At 36.4% G+C, this 16770-nt stretch overlaps 4 protein-coding genes across 7 annotated transcripts; 2 read left to right on the forward strand and 2 right to left on the reverse strand.

Annotated features, from left to right (window-relative positions):
* Positions 1-6030: 6030 nt before the first annotated feature.
* On the reverse strand, positions 6031-7486 carry LOC104814520 (H/ACA ribonucleoprotein complex subunit 3-like protein). Its single transcript, XM_010542597.1, has 4 exons — positions 7402-7486; positions 7222-7296; positions 6569-6611; positions 6031-6361 (listed from the first exon to the last, which is right to left on the reverse strand). Exons 2-4 carry the CDS (start codon positions 7273-7275, stop codon positions 6264-6266), a joined length of 195 nt encoding a protein of 64 aa, XP_010540899.1. The 5' UTR covers positions 7276-7296; positions 7402-7486; the 3' UTR covers positions 6031-6263.
* Positions 7487-7671: 185 nt separating this feature from the next.
* LOC104814521 (serine/threonine-protein kinase 38) lies at positions 7672-12227 on the forward strand. 4 transcript variants are annotated; one of them, XM_010542600.1, is made up of 15 exons: positions 7672-7831; positions 7958-8021; positions 8295-8648; positions 8847-9021; positions 9106-9189; positions 9283-9524; positions 9616-9835; positions 9939-10018; positions 10269-10353; positions 10461-10592; positions 11043-11156; positions 11389-11436; positions 11541-11625; positions 11709-11762; positions 11843-12227. In XM_010542600.1, the coding sequence occupies exons 3-15, from the start codon at positions 8416-8418 to the stop codon at positions 11968-11970; spliced, it is 1680 nt and encodes a 559-aa protein (XP_010540902.1). In that variant the 5' UTR covers positions 7672-7831; positions 7958-8021; positions 8295-8415; the 3' UTR covers positions 11971-12227. The 4 variants fall into 4 exon arrangements, with proteins under 4 accessions (XP_010540902.1, XP_010540901.1, XP_010540903.1 ...); XM_010542599.1 differs by lacking the exon at positions 7958-8021; XM_010542598.1 differs by lacking the exon at positions 7672-7831 and having other exon boundaries at positions 7846-8021.
* Positions 12228-12541: 314 nt separating this feature from the next.
* Positions 12542-14537, reverse strand: LOC104814522 (60S ribosomal protein L14-1). Its single transcript, XM_010542602.2, has 5 exons — positions 14427-14537; positions 14083-14184; positions 13493-13622; positions 13303-13415; positions 12542-12886 (listed from the first exon to the last, which is right to left on the reverse strand). Exons 1-5 carry the CDS (start codon positions 14427-14429, stop codon positions 12830-12832), a joined length of 405 nt encoding a protein of 134 aa, XP_010540904.1. The 5' UTR covers positions 14430-14537; the 3' UTR covers positions 12542-12829.
* A 423-nt stretch (positions 14538-14960) lies between these two features.
* LOC104814523 (CRIB domain-containing protein RIC6) lies at positions 14961-16761 on the forward strand. The gene is made up of 3 exons (XM_010542603.2): positions 14961-15728; positions 15984-16084; positions 16200-16761. The coding sequence occupies exons 1-3, from the start codon at positions 15668-15670 to the stop codon at positions 16683-16685; spliced, it is 648 nt and encodes a 215-aa protein (XP_010540905.1). The 5' UTR covers positions 14961-15667; the 3' UTR covers positions 16686-16761.
* The last annotated feature ends 9 nt before the right edge of the window (positions 16762-16770 follow it).

Consider the following 16770-nt stretch of genomic DNA (forward strand, 5'->3'; position numbering starts at 1 on the left):
TCTTAATGATATGAAACAGAAAGCCTAGCCTAATTGTTGAGACTAATTAACGTCTACTCATGACGGGGAAACAAATTAATGAGCTGGATCTATAATAATAATAATAATAATAATAATGGCTCTGGTTGGTAGATCCTATATCACTGTCTTATTACTTAAATAAGAACCTCAATCTGACCTATCTTCCAAATAATAGTGCCCGTCAAATAATTAAACGATCATTGAATTAATATTATCTTACGACATTACAAGACATATATATATATATATATATATATATATATTTCCTCTAGAAAAAAAAGACATATACAAATACTAAAAAGCTATATACATAATACAACGCTAGTTTATATAGGTATGAATTTATAAATCTAAAAAGATATGCACTGATGGATGAATTTATAATTTTTTTTTTATAATTTAGAAATTTACCAGACTTTTAACCCGACTAATTGTTTCAGAAGAGCGAAAAAACCCATGTGAATACCCCTCCCTAAGTAAGAATTCGAATCCGGGTTGGAAAGGAGCTTTGTTCCTTGCTTTACGGGTTGAACCACTCAATTTTAGATAAATGATTGAATTATTGACGATAGATAAATTTATAAAATTTTATCATCCAAAAACCAATAATTTAATAAAAATAGAACGTGAAAATGAATTGCGAATTCCGCTCCTCTCTTTTTCCAAATACTGTAAAACAGTTCCAATTTATTATTGTGGTTCATTAATTTTATGTATTTCTATTTATTAGTCATCTAAATATACCCCTTCGCCAATGAGTTTATAACACCAGATTCATTTGCTGCTAAATTCCTCAATAAAGCATGAAAATATCGCAGCAACGAATCAAATCCATTTTTTTTTATCTAACATCATTCATTATTTAATATAAAAAGATGGAAAAGGACAAATCTTTAAGAAGAATAAAATAGAATAATTAAACATGCGTGGGATCTCAAAATATTGGGGGCAGGAAGTATATATGTATAGTTTTTGTGGGTCATCTTTCTTTGGACCATATCTACATTTTATACGTAGACATAAAGTGGAAGAAAAAACGTAAAACCCTTCGTATTCGATCATTAATGTGCGCAAAGATTAAAAAAATACCCAAATTTTAGATAGTTTAATCGGTGAAATGGATCGTTTGTCCTGTCACGAATTCGAATCTCAGTTTGAAGAGATGACGTATATTATAAATTATATAACTGATTCCGATCTCAAAATTAGTACGGATCTTGATTCATTACACTCGTTACTCGTTAGTCTAAAAAAAACTCAATGTGTAATTTCTTTTTTTTTTGTTAACTTCAATGTGTAATTTCTCATTAGGAGTAATCAATATGTAACTTATAAGGTTGATCACATTAAATGATAAAATCATCGAGACAACTCTTAATTGACAAACATCCGAATGTGACTCTCCTCGCTTTATTTCTTGTGGATAATTTATTCCTTTTCATATGTATATCTAGTTCCATCAAACCTGTTTATAATTACATGAATAACCATGCTGTACTTTTATCTAAATTTGGATAGTTCAACCGGTGAAATGGAGGCAAAAATCGTCTGTTCCGCTCAGAATTCGAACCTCAATTTTGGAAAAAGAACATATATTTCAAATCATTTGTGGTTAACTCTGGATCCTAAAATTAGTTCGAACTTGGATTTATAAGACACGATTACCAAGAAAAAACATGTATTTTTTTTTGCACCAAATCATATTGTACAAAGTATATATATATATATATATATATATATATATATGTATGTATGGGTGTTATCCAAATTGAAGGGGATAATAGTAAATATTAGGGTTAGGGTTTATTTCCAAGTAAGGAAGACTTTTGTGTGATTGGAGAAAGAGTGACGGATGTAACATTCTTTCGTCGTAAACCAATAATTCGCCTCTGCGCTTCTTAATAGCAGCCTTCGTTCAAATCCCAATTTTTTTTATTTTTTTTTTGTCTTCATTCAGTGGTTCTTGATTCCGTACTTGTTGAGAATTGATTAATACAACTTCTTCTATATATGACCCGATATTTGACGCTCCGTTTGGGCCTAAAGTTTAAGACATTCAATACCCGAATGAACGGCTTTCCACATACTTCGTCTATTTTAGATTTTTTTGTATATATATATAATGAATCTCATATATAGATGATGACAGTAAGAAAAAAGATCACAAGACAGTTGGGGTTTCTATAAATACCCACATAAACAATTTGAAACCGAGGACTAATAAAATGGTACAGATACTTTAATTAAAATATACATTACACCTTGGTGTATTTCTACCAAAATATATAAATCGATGACGTGCCAATAACATGAACTCAAAATGAAAAGTCCTTCACTTTAAAAAAAAAAGACAAAGGGGGAGATTGTGTGCGATAGACACTCATATCATATAGAAACAAATGCAATGATGTTTGTGTAGGGGCAGTGAAAAGGAGGCTGAGGTTGATTGAAGAAGAAAAGACGAAATGCTAACTATGGACGATGACAGGGCACCACGTGTCATTCCCCGCCCTCTCACGCCTCGATCGATTCCTATGATCCCTTGGATCATGCATCCTAAAATCTATTATTTCGAAATGATTTATATATTTCACCCTATGATTTCACAATGATTAATTTGACCTCACGCATGCATTGTTGAAGTGAAGAAAATAATTTCATTTAATACAACTACTCCATTACCATATACATGTATATATAGTGCCAATTTTACTCATTGTTCCTCATATCAATATATTTAATTTTGTAATAAAAAGATATAGATATAGATGTGTGCGTGTGTGTGTATTTTCACAATTATCCATGGAATATCTCTGTTATCATATACTCCCTCTGTTTAATTATAGATGACGTTTTAGAACAATTTTTTTGTTTCAAAATAAATGACGTTTTCCGATTTTCAATGTATTTTTTAATATTTTTTTTTCCAAATTTACCCTTAATTAATAATATTTAAATATTTTGCAAGCCTAGAAGTAGTAATTATCTATGCAATAAATAAGGGTATTTTGGTTAAAACACTATTTTTCTTAATTTGTGTGTAATATTCTTAAACGACATTTAAAATGAAACGGAAGGAGTAGTTTAGTTAAAATTCTTCTCTCAACAAGATTTTTTCTCTAACAATATTGTTTCCCAGCCAACATGCAACATTATTAATATATAAATCAAGTTGTCTTTCCTTCTGTAAACTAATCAATACACACAGATATATATATATATATATATGTGTGTGTGTGTGTAATGTTTTATGTAAGTAATTTCTTACATAATCGAAAGACGGAAACATGAAAATACAAGTCGTTTATATTGCATATACACATGCGCACCACAACCAGTACCGTTTCGACCGTGTCAGGATTAATTGAAATCTTTCACAGGAACTTGATCATTCCTCATGTATAATGATGATGATGATGATGATGATGATGATCATTATTTTTTTATTGTAAAAAATAATGATAATAATAATAATAAGAAAAAATGAAAAAAAGGAAAATGACACTCTCTCAATGATGAGTCACGAGACAGGCCATGATTTAAGATTTTGTGTCAATTTCGTAGAGTTTCCAAAATAAAAAAACAAAAATGTTTTTGTAACACATCAAAAGATTCGGATTGATAACTTAGGGGCGTGGGAAATTGTTATCTACAAGTAATAAGCATCTCATACATACCCTCGATTGTGATTGGCGATTTTTCATAACGCATCGACCCCCCTACTACTATTATTATTTTAATGACTAGTTTTCTTTATTTATATATAGAAATGGTACTGAAAGATGACCATTAAGAGAATATATATATAATGAATCATATAGAAGCGAAAAAAATGAGCATTATTGTACTTTTCCGGGTGAGAACAAAAATATCACGAGAGATGTGCATACGTGTCCATGTATGTATACGATAGAATATACGTACAAATACAATCCTCTATGTAAGCACATACGATATATGCATATGGAACAAATGCAGTTCTATAAAACAGGATCTCAAACGAGCTGTCCATGTAAGTATTAACATAGCCTTCGGGGAAACAAGACATAAATACCGGCCATTAATTTTTGTATTAAATGTAAGATGCCGATTATATTTAGTTAGGGCGATAGGATTTGAAATTTATGGTCAGTAACGTAAGGGATTCTGTTGTAGGTCGCATATTCCACAATTTATATCATGGTCAGAATAAAGTGAGACATCTTAATTTATAAAATCAACAGACGGAAGAATCTTCTTTTCCGAAAAGCAACTTTTTTATTATTAGTTTTTTTTTTTTCCTTAAAGATATATATAACGCACAGAGATAAGATAAACGAAATGGTTCGGTTCATGGATTTAGTTTTTTTATTTTTATTGCGTCACGAAACAATTAACGCTACAAAAAAGATAAAAAAAAAAGTTAACAGAGTTGGATGTGATTTTGAAAATGCTTTTTTTTAAGAAAAAAGAAGATAACAAAGGTTAGGATAAAGTATATAAACATATTCAACCAAAAAAAAGTATATAAACATATAAAATCTACCTTTTATTTATTTATTGTGTTGTTTAACATAAATGAGCGTAATATATAAAGGTTGGAAATTTTTAATAATATTGGGTTATCTATCAATTTCTATATATAGAAGCAAGTAATACGCCAATATATATCAATCATCTCCAGATCATTGTTACAAAAACGGACACCAAGCAACTTGGCATGCTTCCTTTTCCGACACCTGGAGATAACACGAATACACATGTTATGCTGATCATCACAAAAGGGTCAGTTTGATTGGGAGGCCGCGGAAACTTTGATGCGAGATTCTGATTTCTACTCTATTTTTATATTCCCCTACTCTCTGTCTTTATACATATATATATATATATAAAATTTTTGGCGCCGCAATGCTCGTGGGTCCAATTCCTTGAAATATACAAGGGCAAAAAAAAAAAAAAAAAACGAAAACAGTAGGGATGGTTGACTTATTATTTATACATGTATGCGTCTGTATGTTGATAAATGAGAATGGAAACCCAGGAGAGACAACATAAACATGGATAGACCGTGATCCATGCATTGAGATATGTACGTAGAGCATATATATCATCAAACACAAATGACCTTATAGCTTTACTAGCAATTGAACCAACCGAAGAAACGAATAGGAGAAGGAAAAGAGCATAATAACCTAATTATTAATACGATCATAATCCACCCTCTTGACTCTCCCCAATGATTCTTTTTTTGTGTTTTTAAAATTTATCAGTTAGGAAACTTAAATCTCTTCGGTTTTATTGTAAGATAATGGTGTTTATTTACATCGGAAATTGTCTGTTACTATTTTTTTTAATGGAATTCTTTTCATGTGCTCCGCGTTTCAATTCTCTTCCGAAAAATGAAGCTGTGGAAGTTTTTGTTTGTTTTTTGTTTTAATGTCGGAATAAAAGTGTAAGCAGCGATTGAGGTGAGGGGGTCCAAAATCACGCCGCTAAATAATGTCAATCATTCTCTGACTAGGAGCTTAAATCTCGGGAAGCCATGGCTAATCAGACACGAAACCTTCTCCGGTCGTTTTGTCTTTTATTATCGAATTACTTAGTTACTCATCCATCATATTATTAAACCTTCTCGAATTTATATATATTAAATTAAGCAAAGCAGCCAAAACAGAAATAATTTTCTTAGTACCAACAGAATGACAGAAGAATACCCAACACACAAGAAAGGCAATAAACAATTTACTTAAACGACTACTATTATATTAAATATTAGCGATGAATGTCCGGATTCATGCCGAATTGGTGCATTATCATCCGCCGCCGGCGTCTATTTAAGCCGTTATTATAATGTAATTTTAAAATAATACCACAGAACTAAACAAGATTATCTTTGTACGGCGACAAAAGATCTTGAATGGCATATTCCTAAAAGCTGCGAAGCGACCAAACTAAGATCAAATTAATAAACTATTATTATTCGTGAATAATCCGACGTAAAATCTACAAGTTCGGAAAGCCATTCTTTGATGAGCACTTGGAAAAAGGATTATATTAAAAAACGACAAAACAACGACACAAGACTTGCCAATCAGACAACCATAAATATACAAAAACGAAAAAGCAGTAATCAATGTCTAAAGGTACAAAAGGTTTCAGAACAGCAGAACCAGAGATGACATAGAAGCTAAGAAATTGCATAAAGGACCTGCACCTGCACAACCATGGATGGCATCAAATGCTAAAACACGTCGTTGCATTCATCAGTACTTAGGGCCTGGTTTCTGGGTCGGCAATAGACCAAACCGTTTCTTCAGCAACACTCTCTGCCTCGAGTATTTGTCATCCGGGGAGAACCGGGCTGTGGCAACAGAGGAAGAGAGTGTGAAACAAAAACATATCAAGCCATTATGTACGCAAACCAGCTCATAACATCTTATACGAAATCGGGAAGGCTATCTGTATTTCTTGGCAGAATGTTCACATACACGTTGCAAAATGTGGCTGACCTATATACGAAAAGATACACAAACATCGAGCATTTGGGTGTATACACGGCTAGTCTCACCTGGATGGGCGGATTGAGTGGCAAGCCCCAGAGGCGACTCCTTCTGCATGATGGAATTGATCGATGTTTTTCAGTGTGAAGCAGTAAAAAGAAATAAACAGACTCTGAGAAGTATAGAAGAATCAGCTAAGAGGCAAACTGGGCAGATGCATTCCGCATAAATCAAGAATGCCTTTCCGCAGAACAAACCGGAAGATAATAGCTAGAATCGGCTCCCTCCTCGTCTAGAATTTCTATTACTCTATAGATTCCTTGGAGAAAACTAGCAAAGATGAGGCGATATATGCGAAAACAGCTACTCCAACAACAAGAAAAACCCGAATGGGTCTCAATAAGACGATTTACACCATTTCATTTGCAAAAGTAGCGTCTCTCACGTACTGCGAGCGCCTTATACAAAGAAACAGATAGGATGGTGCCTTTCTTATTGGGTATTCTTAATGAAGACTATAAAAAGCTTGAGCCTTTTCACCATTTGCAGAGACAATGTTCTTCTCATGTAACAAATTGCGATCCAGAAAAGATCACACGACGGGCTTTCTTACTGTGTACAGATACAGTCTACAGAGACTGAAGTAAACCATAAACAAGAAAGAAGAAACAGACATAATTCAGATTAGAAAAGGGAAGAACAGAGAGAGGAGAGCAAGCACCTTGGTGGTGTACACTTTGTCACCTTTCTCATTGATATAGTACTGAAGATACATCGTATATATCGACGAATAGCCCTGTGGAGGTGAAAAACATCAGTATCTGCGAGAATCTCTGATGTCTTGTCTGAGAGACATAACATAGATCTTAAAAAAAACAAACATTGAGCCATGGGATCATACCTCCCTCACAGATTGAGCTCCAGCTCCAGCTTCTGATTAGGGTTTCTCTCGAACAGGATTTGGGGTTTCGGCTACAAGAAGTCGATATATTTAAAGGCCTTGAGAAAATGGGTTTAAATCAGCCCAATTATACCCCTTAGAAAGCCCAAAACTAAAGGGGTAATTTGGTCCACTACAAAAATAATGACACGTAGGCAAAATAAAAACCTATATAAAAGGAGCGACCAGCATGAGTCAGTCGAGAGAATCACGCTGAGCAAAGTAGCAGAACCCGATCCTTGTTCATCAATTCCTTCCATATATGCACCACAAATGTGCATATACATATAGGCATGTCTTCGTGTCTGTGTAGATTTGTGGGGTACAATAAATCCAGGCAGATTTTGGCGCTACGACAATTTTGTTTTCGCCTGGGCTCGAGAGATTCACGGTAATTCGATTCTTTGTTCTCCCTTCATTTCTCTCGTTTTGGTTTCGGCTTTCGATTGAGACCTCTGCTTCTCGTTTCATCTCGCGATTCCTGGGTCCTGCTTGGGTTTGAATCCCGTATGCTAAGGTGTTCATCGTAGATTATCTGGATTTTAAGGGATTTTGATCTGTATGAATCGCATTTCAATCCGGTAAGTTTACGTGATTCTTTTGCCGTTCCTCTGTTAATTTTCCAGGAAAATCATTTTTTTCCTCTTTTTTTTTTTTGTGATTCTATCGTACACAATGCCTCTGGGTATATCGAATGCATGACCTCCCCGTTTATGTTTATTTGGTCATAACGAGGACTTTTCATGGTCTGTTTCATGTTGAAAATGGAGTCAGTGTCATTTTTATCGTGTTTTACTTCATCTGGATTCTAGTGACGTGCTTCAGTTTCATCTTCTTCTTTTTTTTTCCTGCAGAACGACAGTCGCAATGCCTTTCTTAGCCGATAATCAATATGTTATGAAACGTCGATAAGGAAGACAATACATGTGTTCTGTTTACCTGTTAAGATAAAGTAAGTATTGTCCGGGTAGGGGTATGGATTCTGCAAAGAGTTGGTTTCAGAAGCGGCAGCTGAAAGATAAGGTGAGTGGGTCAAGGCAAAAGGATGTTTCTGCGTGCAGTAATGGCTCGGTGGAAGAGCTGAATGTTGAAGCTGACAACGAAGAGTCTATGTCAAACACAACAAAGCAGAAAGTTGCTGCTGCAAAACAGTACATTGAAAACCATTACAAAGAACAAATGAAGATTTTGCAGGAGAGGAGAGAAAGGTATATGTATATTCATATGCTCTTATGGCTGTGAAAAATTTCGTGAGTCATCTCGCTTCTGTGGCTGCAAAAGCCCATTAGTTATGCTTTCCTTGATCTTAATCTCCATCGTTAGGTGAAATTTAAGTATGAGTGAAATGAAATGTAGAATCCAATGCAGATTGGTGGAATTTCAGCATGCTTTTGTTATTTGTTCAGACGAAACATGCTGGAGAAGAAGCTGGCAGACGCTGATGTCTCTGAGGAAGATCAAAATAATCTTCTCAAGTTTCTAGAGCAAAAAGAGACAGAATACATGCGCCTTCAACGTCATAAGTTGAGTGTTGTGGATTTTGATTTGCTTACAATGATAGGAAAGGGTGCCTTTGGAGAGGTATACTTTTCCTTGAAAGCAGCTCCATTTCTAGTTTCTGGGAAGAAACTTTCGAGTATTAAAGACATGTTTCTGTTGATGTAGGTTAGGGTTTGTAGAGAAAAGGTCACAGGCCATGTATACGCCATGAAAAAGCTCAAGAAATCAGAGATGCTCCGTAGAGGCCAGGTTAGACCCTCCTAATACCTCTTTAGATTGCGCCATTGGTGTTCATATCTGTGATCAGTCATTGCAACGTTTTTTGTAATCCTTTTCTTTAAGGTTGAACATGTGAAAGCAGAAAGGAACTTACTGGCAGAGGTGGACAGCAATTACATAGTGAAGCTCTACTGTTCGTTTCAAGATGATGACCATCTTTACCTGGTGATGGAGTACTTGCCTGGCGGGGATATGATGACACTGCTGATGCGGAAAGACACCTTGACAGAAGATGAGGCCAGGTTTTATGTCGCAGAAACTGTTCTGGCAATTGAGTCTATCCACAGACACAATTATATCCACAGGTTCTGCAATATATCCAAACAGGATGTGTCTTTTTCTCCCTCTTCTGGAACAATATCGTTGAGATCATCTTCTCTCTCTCGATTTCTGTAGGGATATCAAGCCAGACAACTTGCTGCTGGACAGATACGGGCATCTAAGGCTGTCGGATTTTGGTCTGTGTAAACCATTGGACTGCATTGTTATCCAAGAGAATGAATTTTCTGTGACAAAAAATGTGAATGGAGCTACAGAGCAGGAAGCCTTCTCAGTTACTCCAAGGCGCTCACAGCAGGACCAGCTAGAACATTGGCAGAGGAACAGGAGAACACTTGTCAGTCTTCGAATCCATTTTTGAGCTTTAGGGTTAACTGTCAATGACTGTGCCCGGTAGATTTTTTGTTCTTTATGCATCTGTTTAACACATGAAACCACAGGCTTATTCCACCGTTGGAACACCAGACTACATTGCTCCAGAAGTCCTAGTGAAGAAAGGATATGGAATGGAGTGCGATTGGTAAGTGGCAAGGCTTTTTTCAGTGTTTTTCCGGCTCCCTCCCCCAGAAAATAAAGTACTATTCAGGCAGTGCTTTTTTTCTTTTCCCAACTTCAGCCTAGTGAAACTCCCCAAACTGCATATCTATAGAAAAATCTAGGTTCGCATTCACAGTCTGTTAAAATGTTCCAACCATCTCCAAAACAGTATTCTTATCTGTTACACATTGCATGGGACGTTGATACAATTTGCTTAATGAAATGATCCATAGGTGGTCTCTTGGTGCTATCATGTACGAAATGCTCATTGGGTATCCGCCATTTTATTCGGATGATCCCATGTCAACGTGTAGGAAGGTAATGGCTCAAAACAAACTCGTAAAAGGAACCGCAAAACTAATGGAGGATAAGAAGAGAGCTCTGTTTTATGACTCATACAAATAACCTTTGTGGTTTTGGTGCAGATAGTAAACTGGAAATCTCATTTGAAGTTTCCTGAGGAGGCAATATTGTCGCCAGATGCAAAAGATCTTATCTGCAGACTGTTGTGCAGTGCCAAACGGAGGTTGGGTACCAATGGTGCTGATGAAATAAAGGTGTTGTATGGTGTGTTCGTATAATGACGAATTCTTTATGCTTTCTTGATGCAGCAAGTAAAACCGTCTATCCTTGAAATTTTATGGTCATTTGTTTCTGTTGATTTTCATTTGATATGCTCTACTCCGCATGATTTAACACCTTTCTTGTTGATTATGCTTGGCAATTCCCGAGGAATTCTGTCGTTTGTGAGTCAACATTATTGTCTCTATTTCCCTTTTCGGTATTAAGCAAGTTTTGTATGCTATTTGTTCTATGTGGGTGATTATTCTTGATTTTAAGTTTTGAATCTTTCCGTTTCAATGGAGGAGGTGGTTATGCATCAGTTTTTCACTTTAAGTAGGATATAAAAACGTGCAACGACATTTCGTGGTTTGGAAACGTTGATTGGTATGATATTTGTGGTCTTTTCTCCAAATCAAGGGGATAACACGCTTGCATCATGGCAGGTCCATCCATGGTTTGGAAACGTTGATTGGGATAACATATTCAACATGGAGGCTGCTTTTATTCCAGAGGTCAATGACGATTTAGATACTCAAAATTTCGAGAAGTTTGATGAGGTAATCAGTCTTTTACTTGACTATTGCTCGAGCACTTGATGCATTTGAGAAACAGAAAATAATTAAGAAACCGAAAAACAGGACACATAGATAGAAGGATCAACAAAGATCGTTATCATCTGAGCTAGAAAGGTTCAAGTAGGCACAGTTTGATAAGGTTTAAGTTGACTAAGCATTTCCTGCATATATCTTACACATATCTTCCTCGCACTTGTTTTTTTCTTACATGTAGTCGGAGACACAGGCTCAGACATCATCCAAGTCAGGTCCATGGAGGAAGGCAAGCAGAATACCTTTTCTTAAAAAAAACTGCACTTCCATGAAAAGATTCATTCAGCGCTTCGTTTTCACACGGCGTTTTTATTTTAATTCTTTGCCCCACAGATGCTTTCGTCAAAAGATGTGAACTTCGTAGGCTACACGTACAAGAACTTTGAGATCGTGAATGATTACCAAGTACCTGGAATGGGTAAGCATTTTCTTTTTTGGACACATTTTGAACTCAAATGGCAAGAAGAATTCTGAACTGTTTTGGGGGTTGTCTTAATATAGCCGAGCTAAAGAAGAAGAACAAGTCGAAGCGGCCATCAGTCAAGTCACTGTTTGGTAAAACACTACTCTTCCTTTTCCGCTCAAACCAAATGAGCAAAAATGTGACTGATGGGAAATGTGACGTGGTGGTTCAGATGAAGGATCGTCGGATTTGTCGGAACCGAATGCGGAGTCAGGGAGACCTCATGCCCTCGGAAGCTTCCTGAATCTTCTGCCGCCGGAGTTGGAAGTGAGCCTCAAGCAGAATGAGTCAGAATGCTGAGAGACGCTTGCAGATAAAGAGTTTCTCTCTGTTCCAAAGGAATTGGACCACCGCCCCTCTAGTCATTCGCTCTCTTCTTCCTTGAATATTGTTGTTTTTGTTTTGCCAAGAAGGAAATATCAGGCTAACTAAGACACGTGCAGGGAGAGTTTCTTTCGCTCCAAGGAAAATTAGACTCTCGAGACTTATTTTCTGTGATACAGTTTCTGTGTTTCTTTTTCTCCTTTTAATCTGAATGTGGATATTATTCCGACAAACTTTTATGTTTTAGGATCAGTTTTGTTCCGACTTACGAAACGAAAGTCGAATTAACACCACATTCCAATTACACTCACCATACAAACTAGAAAACTCACCTTTGTTAAAACAAAACCACATTTACAATAAACACGGCCTTCTAGCCGGTAAAATTTTTGAAACAGATACAAACAGTGAAACGATACAATTAAAACTGTAAAAAAAAAAATTAGTACAGGTAGCGTTTTACGATTCATTGTTCAGTGCAAAAATGTATATAAAGCGAGATCAAACTAATTTATTTAACACAAAACAAGAGCATGACAACCATATGGAAGAAATCAAAGGGCATAATGACCAAATCAAACAAAACTATGTGAAAGCATGCGTAAACAACACAGGTTCCGTGATGATTGTTGGATGAAATCACAGGGCATAAATAGTTTTAAAAAAAACATGCTCTCAAAAGATACCAAAAAGCAATAAAGAGAACGATTGAATCAGAGATGGTACAAACCAGCAAAATTTAACACAGACGTTCTAAACTTAACCATCTCATCATACTAACGAAATCCAAATCAGAGTTGCTGAGTTTCTAATGATTTGATCGATGACAAACTTATCAGGCGGCACTCTCTTTCTTGAGCTTCGAAAGCTCCTGTCTAACAACACCCGCCCTCTGCACATAAGAAGAAGCATAGATTTTGTAGTTAAGATCAGTCCTGTCTTGAAAATACTCGAAATCATAAAGTCTTTCAGCTGCATATAAAAGGTATCTATCTACTTGTATTACCGTATGACAATCATAAATAAACCGGCAAACATCAGATGCACATTTGATTTTATCATTTGGATCAGTAAAAACAACATTAAAAACCGAAGAGCGCCTCATCATTTTTTTTGTTCCTTCCATGCATAGTAAGAGGGCAAAGGGCAACACAATAAACTCCATTTTACCAACACCGTTGTCCATGAATTTTTGGAACTTAGGAAGATCTAATCACATAGAATGCCCTTTCACTGCGTTCAAAATATGCTCGCCTTCGACTACAGAAAAGGGGATTAGAAAAAATATCTAAAGAAAAGAGTACTGACCTTGATTTTAGCCAACATGATCTTGAACCTGTCAAAATCATTGAGTGAAGCCCTTCTCTTCTGCACAATCAACTTCCTACCCCAGGAACTGTTCTCCCATTTGTTTTTCACATCTGCCAAAAATTTTCCGGTTTTAGATTACCTGACAATAACCCATACCAGCGTCTCAGAAGTAAAGAATAACAGTCACCAGCTTTATCCATTGCTTCGATCAAATTCTTCTTCTTAGGCACCCTGTTGATGTCGATCTTTATATCAGTCAGAGACAACCTCTTCAAGTTCATTTGTGTCCTCACCATATCAGGGGCATCAACCAGAGCCTATAGATGAACAAACATGAAAAATTCAAGAAAACATAAGTGTAAGCCATGCGGCAACACAAACAAATGCCTAAAACGCATCAACAAATGATGGAATCTCAAAACAAGGGAAAAAAATAGTAAAACTCGTAAATTTATTTTACAGGCAAAACAAGCAATTTTGTCAATTACGAGTCTGCACAGTATGGTCACCCTAGTCCTTTCCTGGAATACTGATCAACCGAATCACAAAGACAACACATTGTTTCCCTAAGAACAGAAGTAACTAAAGGCATAAACAGATAAAATTTACAAACTTTGGAAACCATTTCCATGTATGGCCCCTTACCTTGAGCGCATTTAGAAAATAAAATTAAAGGTCATGGACACGATACCAAAGTTGCATCTACTTCACATCGGTTACAAGACAAATCAATACGGGCAAAAACGACGCAAAGGACAGCTAAGCAAATGGAATTACCCTGTTCTGGTCGACGACGTCGACGATCACGACAAGCTTTCCATAATCCTTTCCGTAGTTGACCAGAGCCACTCTTCCTATCTCCACGTACCTCTTGAACGCCTGTCCACACAATCACAACCTCGTCAGATTGAAGGTTGATATGGAAGCATAACATGATAAAAAGGGTAGACATTGAATATATGAAATTTAACAAATCGAAAAATTAATACGAAATCCATCAGACATGTGGTGCGAAACGTCGGAGAGAACGAATTCCGGATTCGCAGGAAGCTAGGAACATCTGGAGAAAAGAAAAAAAGATATACAAAATCGGCGGTGGTGTAGCAGTAAGAGAAACTCACCATTTCCACGGATTGGCACAAAACGCTCGGAGCTCAGAGAGGAAAGCGGACAAGAGGCAGCTTAGCTAAGAGAAGAAGGCTCCTAGGGTTTGCCTGAGAGGAAACATAGGTACAACGAAACGAAGCAATCAGGGTTTAACTATTTGGGCCTCCTAATAAGCCCAAATCATATGGGCCTTTACAACACGATAAGCCCAGCAATGATTAGGGCTCTACACTTCGCGCCTAAATAGACTAACAAAACCCATATGTTTAGGGCTAAAAAGCCTTGTGTGCTATGTAATGGAAAATCTAACATATTTCGATTTTTTTTATTATATTTTGGTTCGACCATTTTTAACTACAAAATGGAAAATCTAATGTATTAAGGCTTTTCTTTTTTACAAACGGAAATTACAACAGTGGATCATGCGCTAAATATAGGACGGTGCTCATATATAGAACCAGACAGAATAAACAGCAGTAAATAAAAAAGATAACCTGGAAAATAATCTCATCCTTTCGTTTTTTTTTTCAATTGAAATACTTTCTGTTTATGGTTGCTGATTCTAGAGAACATAACCATCGGATTCAACGGCAAATTTGGTTCCAAAAACGTGTTTTTGCCGGGAAAAAAAACACACACAGAGAGGAGGATGTTCTTCCTTCTTTTTCCCGTCACCGCTCTCCTCTCTTCGCCCACCCCTCACGCGTCCCATCGTTTCATTTGTTTTCTTTCCGTTTCTTGATTTTACATTTTACTCCTCTCGATACGAAATCGAATGTTTTCTTTTTGGGATCATCATCGAACCTTTCTTGTTTCTCGGGAAATCCATTGATTTTTATTTTTTAAATCCAAAGTTGCAAATTTTTCTCCGTGAATCCAAAAAAGGTTACATTTTTTTTTTTATTAGTTATTCTCTGTTTGGATTTCCGGACACAAGGTTACATAACGGTGGTCGAGACGAATCCGTGTTTGTTTCTCGGGAAAATTAAGGAATTTTGAGCGAAAGCTACGATTTTTTTTTCCTTCTTTCAATTTTTTTTTTATATCTTAGTTTTACATTCTTTAGTTCTTAAGAGCAGTTCTCTTGTATATTTCACATACAAGCCCCCACGAGACAGAGAGAACAAAAAAAAAAACACATATTCGGTTTATGGATTTTTGAGCTAAAACGTTTTTGTGTTGTTGGTAACATAGTTTCTCGAGCAAACGAAAAAAAAAAACAGAGTTATATGCATATTCATATACAAAGGGAACAATGTCAAGCTACAAGATGAAAAGCCTCTTGAAGGGGCTACGTTACATTTCTCAAGTCTTTGGTAAGTTACTCCTCTCGGTTCATTTATACATACATATATATATATATATATATTCAATAATTGATTGCGTATTAACCAGCATGATAAATCATTTGAAAAACACAACATCAATCGACATAATATATGTTTGATTTTAAGTATGTCTTTATCTAGAGCAAACATGTAAAACATGGGATAGGGTCGTGTTTCTGTTTTTTTTTTGTCGTAGAATCCCAAAAACAAATTGATGATGAATTGAGTAAAAAATGGATACAGAGAGTGAAAAGGAGCCGGAGATGAAAATCGGGAATCCAACAAATGTAAAGCACGTGGCCCACATTGGCTGCGACGGACCCTCCGCCACTGCACCCAGCTGGGTATTCCTTCCTTGCAATTACAAACGATGTCTTTTCATTATATTTCGAGATTTATTTTATTTTTATTTTCAATTCAAAATACTAATAAATAAAAAAACGTGGTTGGTGTGGGAAGATGAACGAATTCAAGGCTGGGTTTGGAGCGGCATCAAACGAGATGGTGGGAGGGGAGGAAGACAATTACTCAGCAAAATGTATGTCGGAAAGTGGGAAGACGAGAGACGTTCCGAGAATACCGAAATCTACGAAGAAATCGGCGTCAGGCTCCCCGACGAAAGACCGACCCGACAAAACGAAACGACGCTCCTCGAACAAAGGAAGTTCCGAAGAGAAGGGAAGATCGTCTCGCAGATCCAAGGACGCGTCCGGACAGCAGCTGCTCGACCAAGATTCTTGGTCTCGCCACAGCAGCTTATCCGAGATTCAGAAAAAATCCAAACGAAAGAAATCAAAGGACTCTGTCGGCGGAGGCGGAGGCGGAGGCGGAGGCTCTTCGAGATCTTCCAGAAAATCTGATACAGATACCATCTCAGATTACATGTCCGAAAATGGTTCCGTTAAATCTATATCCCAACACCATGAGGAGAGACGGGGGTTTTGATTATTATTCTTAATACAATCTTCTAGATTTACTTACACCGTTTCATTTTTTTTACATATATATATATTTTTCCATACATCGGAAG

Source organism: Tarenaya hassleriana, unplaced genomic scaffold, assembly GCF_000463585.1.
Source record: "Tarenaya hassleriana unplaced genomic scaffold, ASM46358v1 Cleome21, whole genome shotgun sequence".
Lineage (NCBI taxonomy): Eukaryota > Viridiplantae > Streptophyta > Magnoliopsida > Brassicales > Cleomaceae > Tarenaya > Tarenaya hassleriana.

Coding starts and splice junctions, on each gene's coding strand:
- LOC104814520 (XM_010542597.1), bottom strand. CDS start 7,275: ATGTATCTTCAGTACTATATCAATGAGAAAGGTGACAAAGTGTACACC. Junction 6,612..7,221: donor ACAAAGTGTACACCACCAAG/GTGCTTGCTCTC, acceptor TCCATCATGCAG/AAGGAGTCGCCTCTGGGGCT. Junction 6,362..6,568: donor CACTCAATCCGCCCATCCAG/GTGAGACTAGCC, acceptor CTGTTGCCACAG/CCCGGTTCTCCCCGGATGAC.
- LOC104814523 (XM_010542603.2), top strand. CDS start 15,668: ATGTCAAGCTACAAGATGAAAAGCCTCTTGAAGGGGCTACGTTACATT. Junction 15,729..15,983: donor TTACATTTCTCAAGTCTTTG/GTAAGTTACTCC, acceptor AAATGGATACAG/AGAGTGAAAAGGAGCCGGAG. Junction 16,085..16,199: donor CCGCCACTGCACCCAGCTGG/GTATTCCTTCCT, acceptor TGGTGTGGGAAG/ATGAACGAATTCAAGGCTGG.
- LOC104814522 (XM_010542602.2), bottom strand. Junction 13,623..14,082: donor ACGTCGTCGACCAGAACAGG/GTAATTCCATTT, acceptor GTTCATCTATAG/GCTCTGGTTGATGCCCCTGA. Junction 12,887..13,302: donor TCATGTTGGCTAAAATCAAG/GTCAGTACTCTT, acceptor TCTTATGTGCAG/AGGGCGGGTGTTGTTAGACA.
- LOC104814521 (XM_010542600.1), top strand. CDS start 8,416: ATGGATTCTGCAAAGAGTTGGTTTCAGAAGCGGCAGCTGAAAGATAAG. Junction 9,836..9,938: donor AGAGGAACAGGAGAACACTT/GTCAGTCTTCGA, acceptor ATGAAACCACAG/GCTTATTCCACCGTTGGAAC. Junction 11,763..11,842: donor ATCAGTCAAGTCACTGTTTG/GTAAAACACTAC, acceptor GTGGTGGTTCAG/ATGAAGGATCGTCGGATTTG.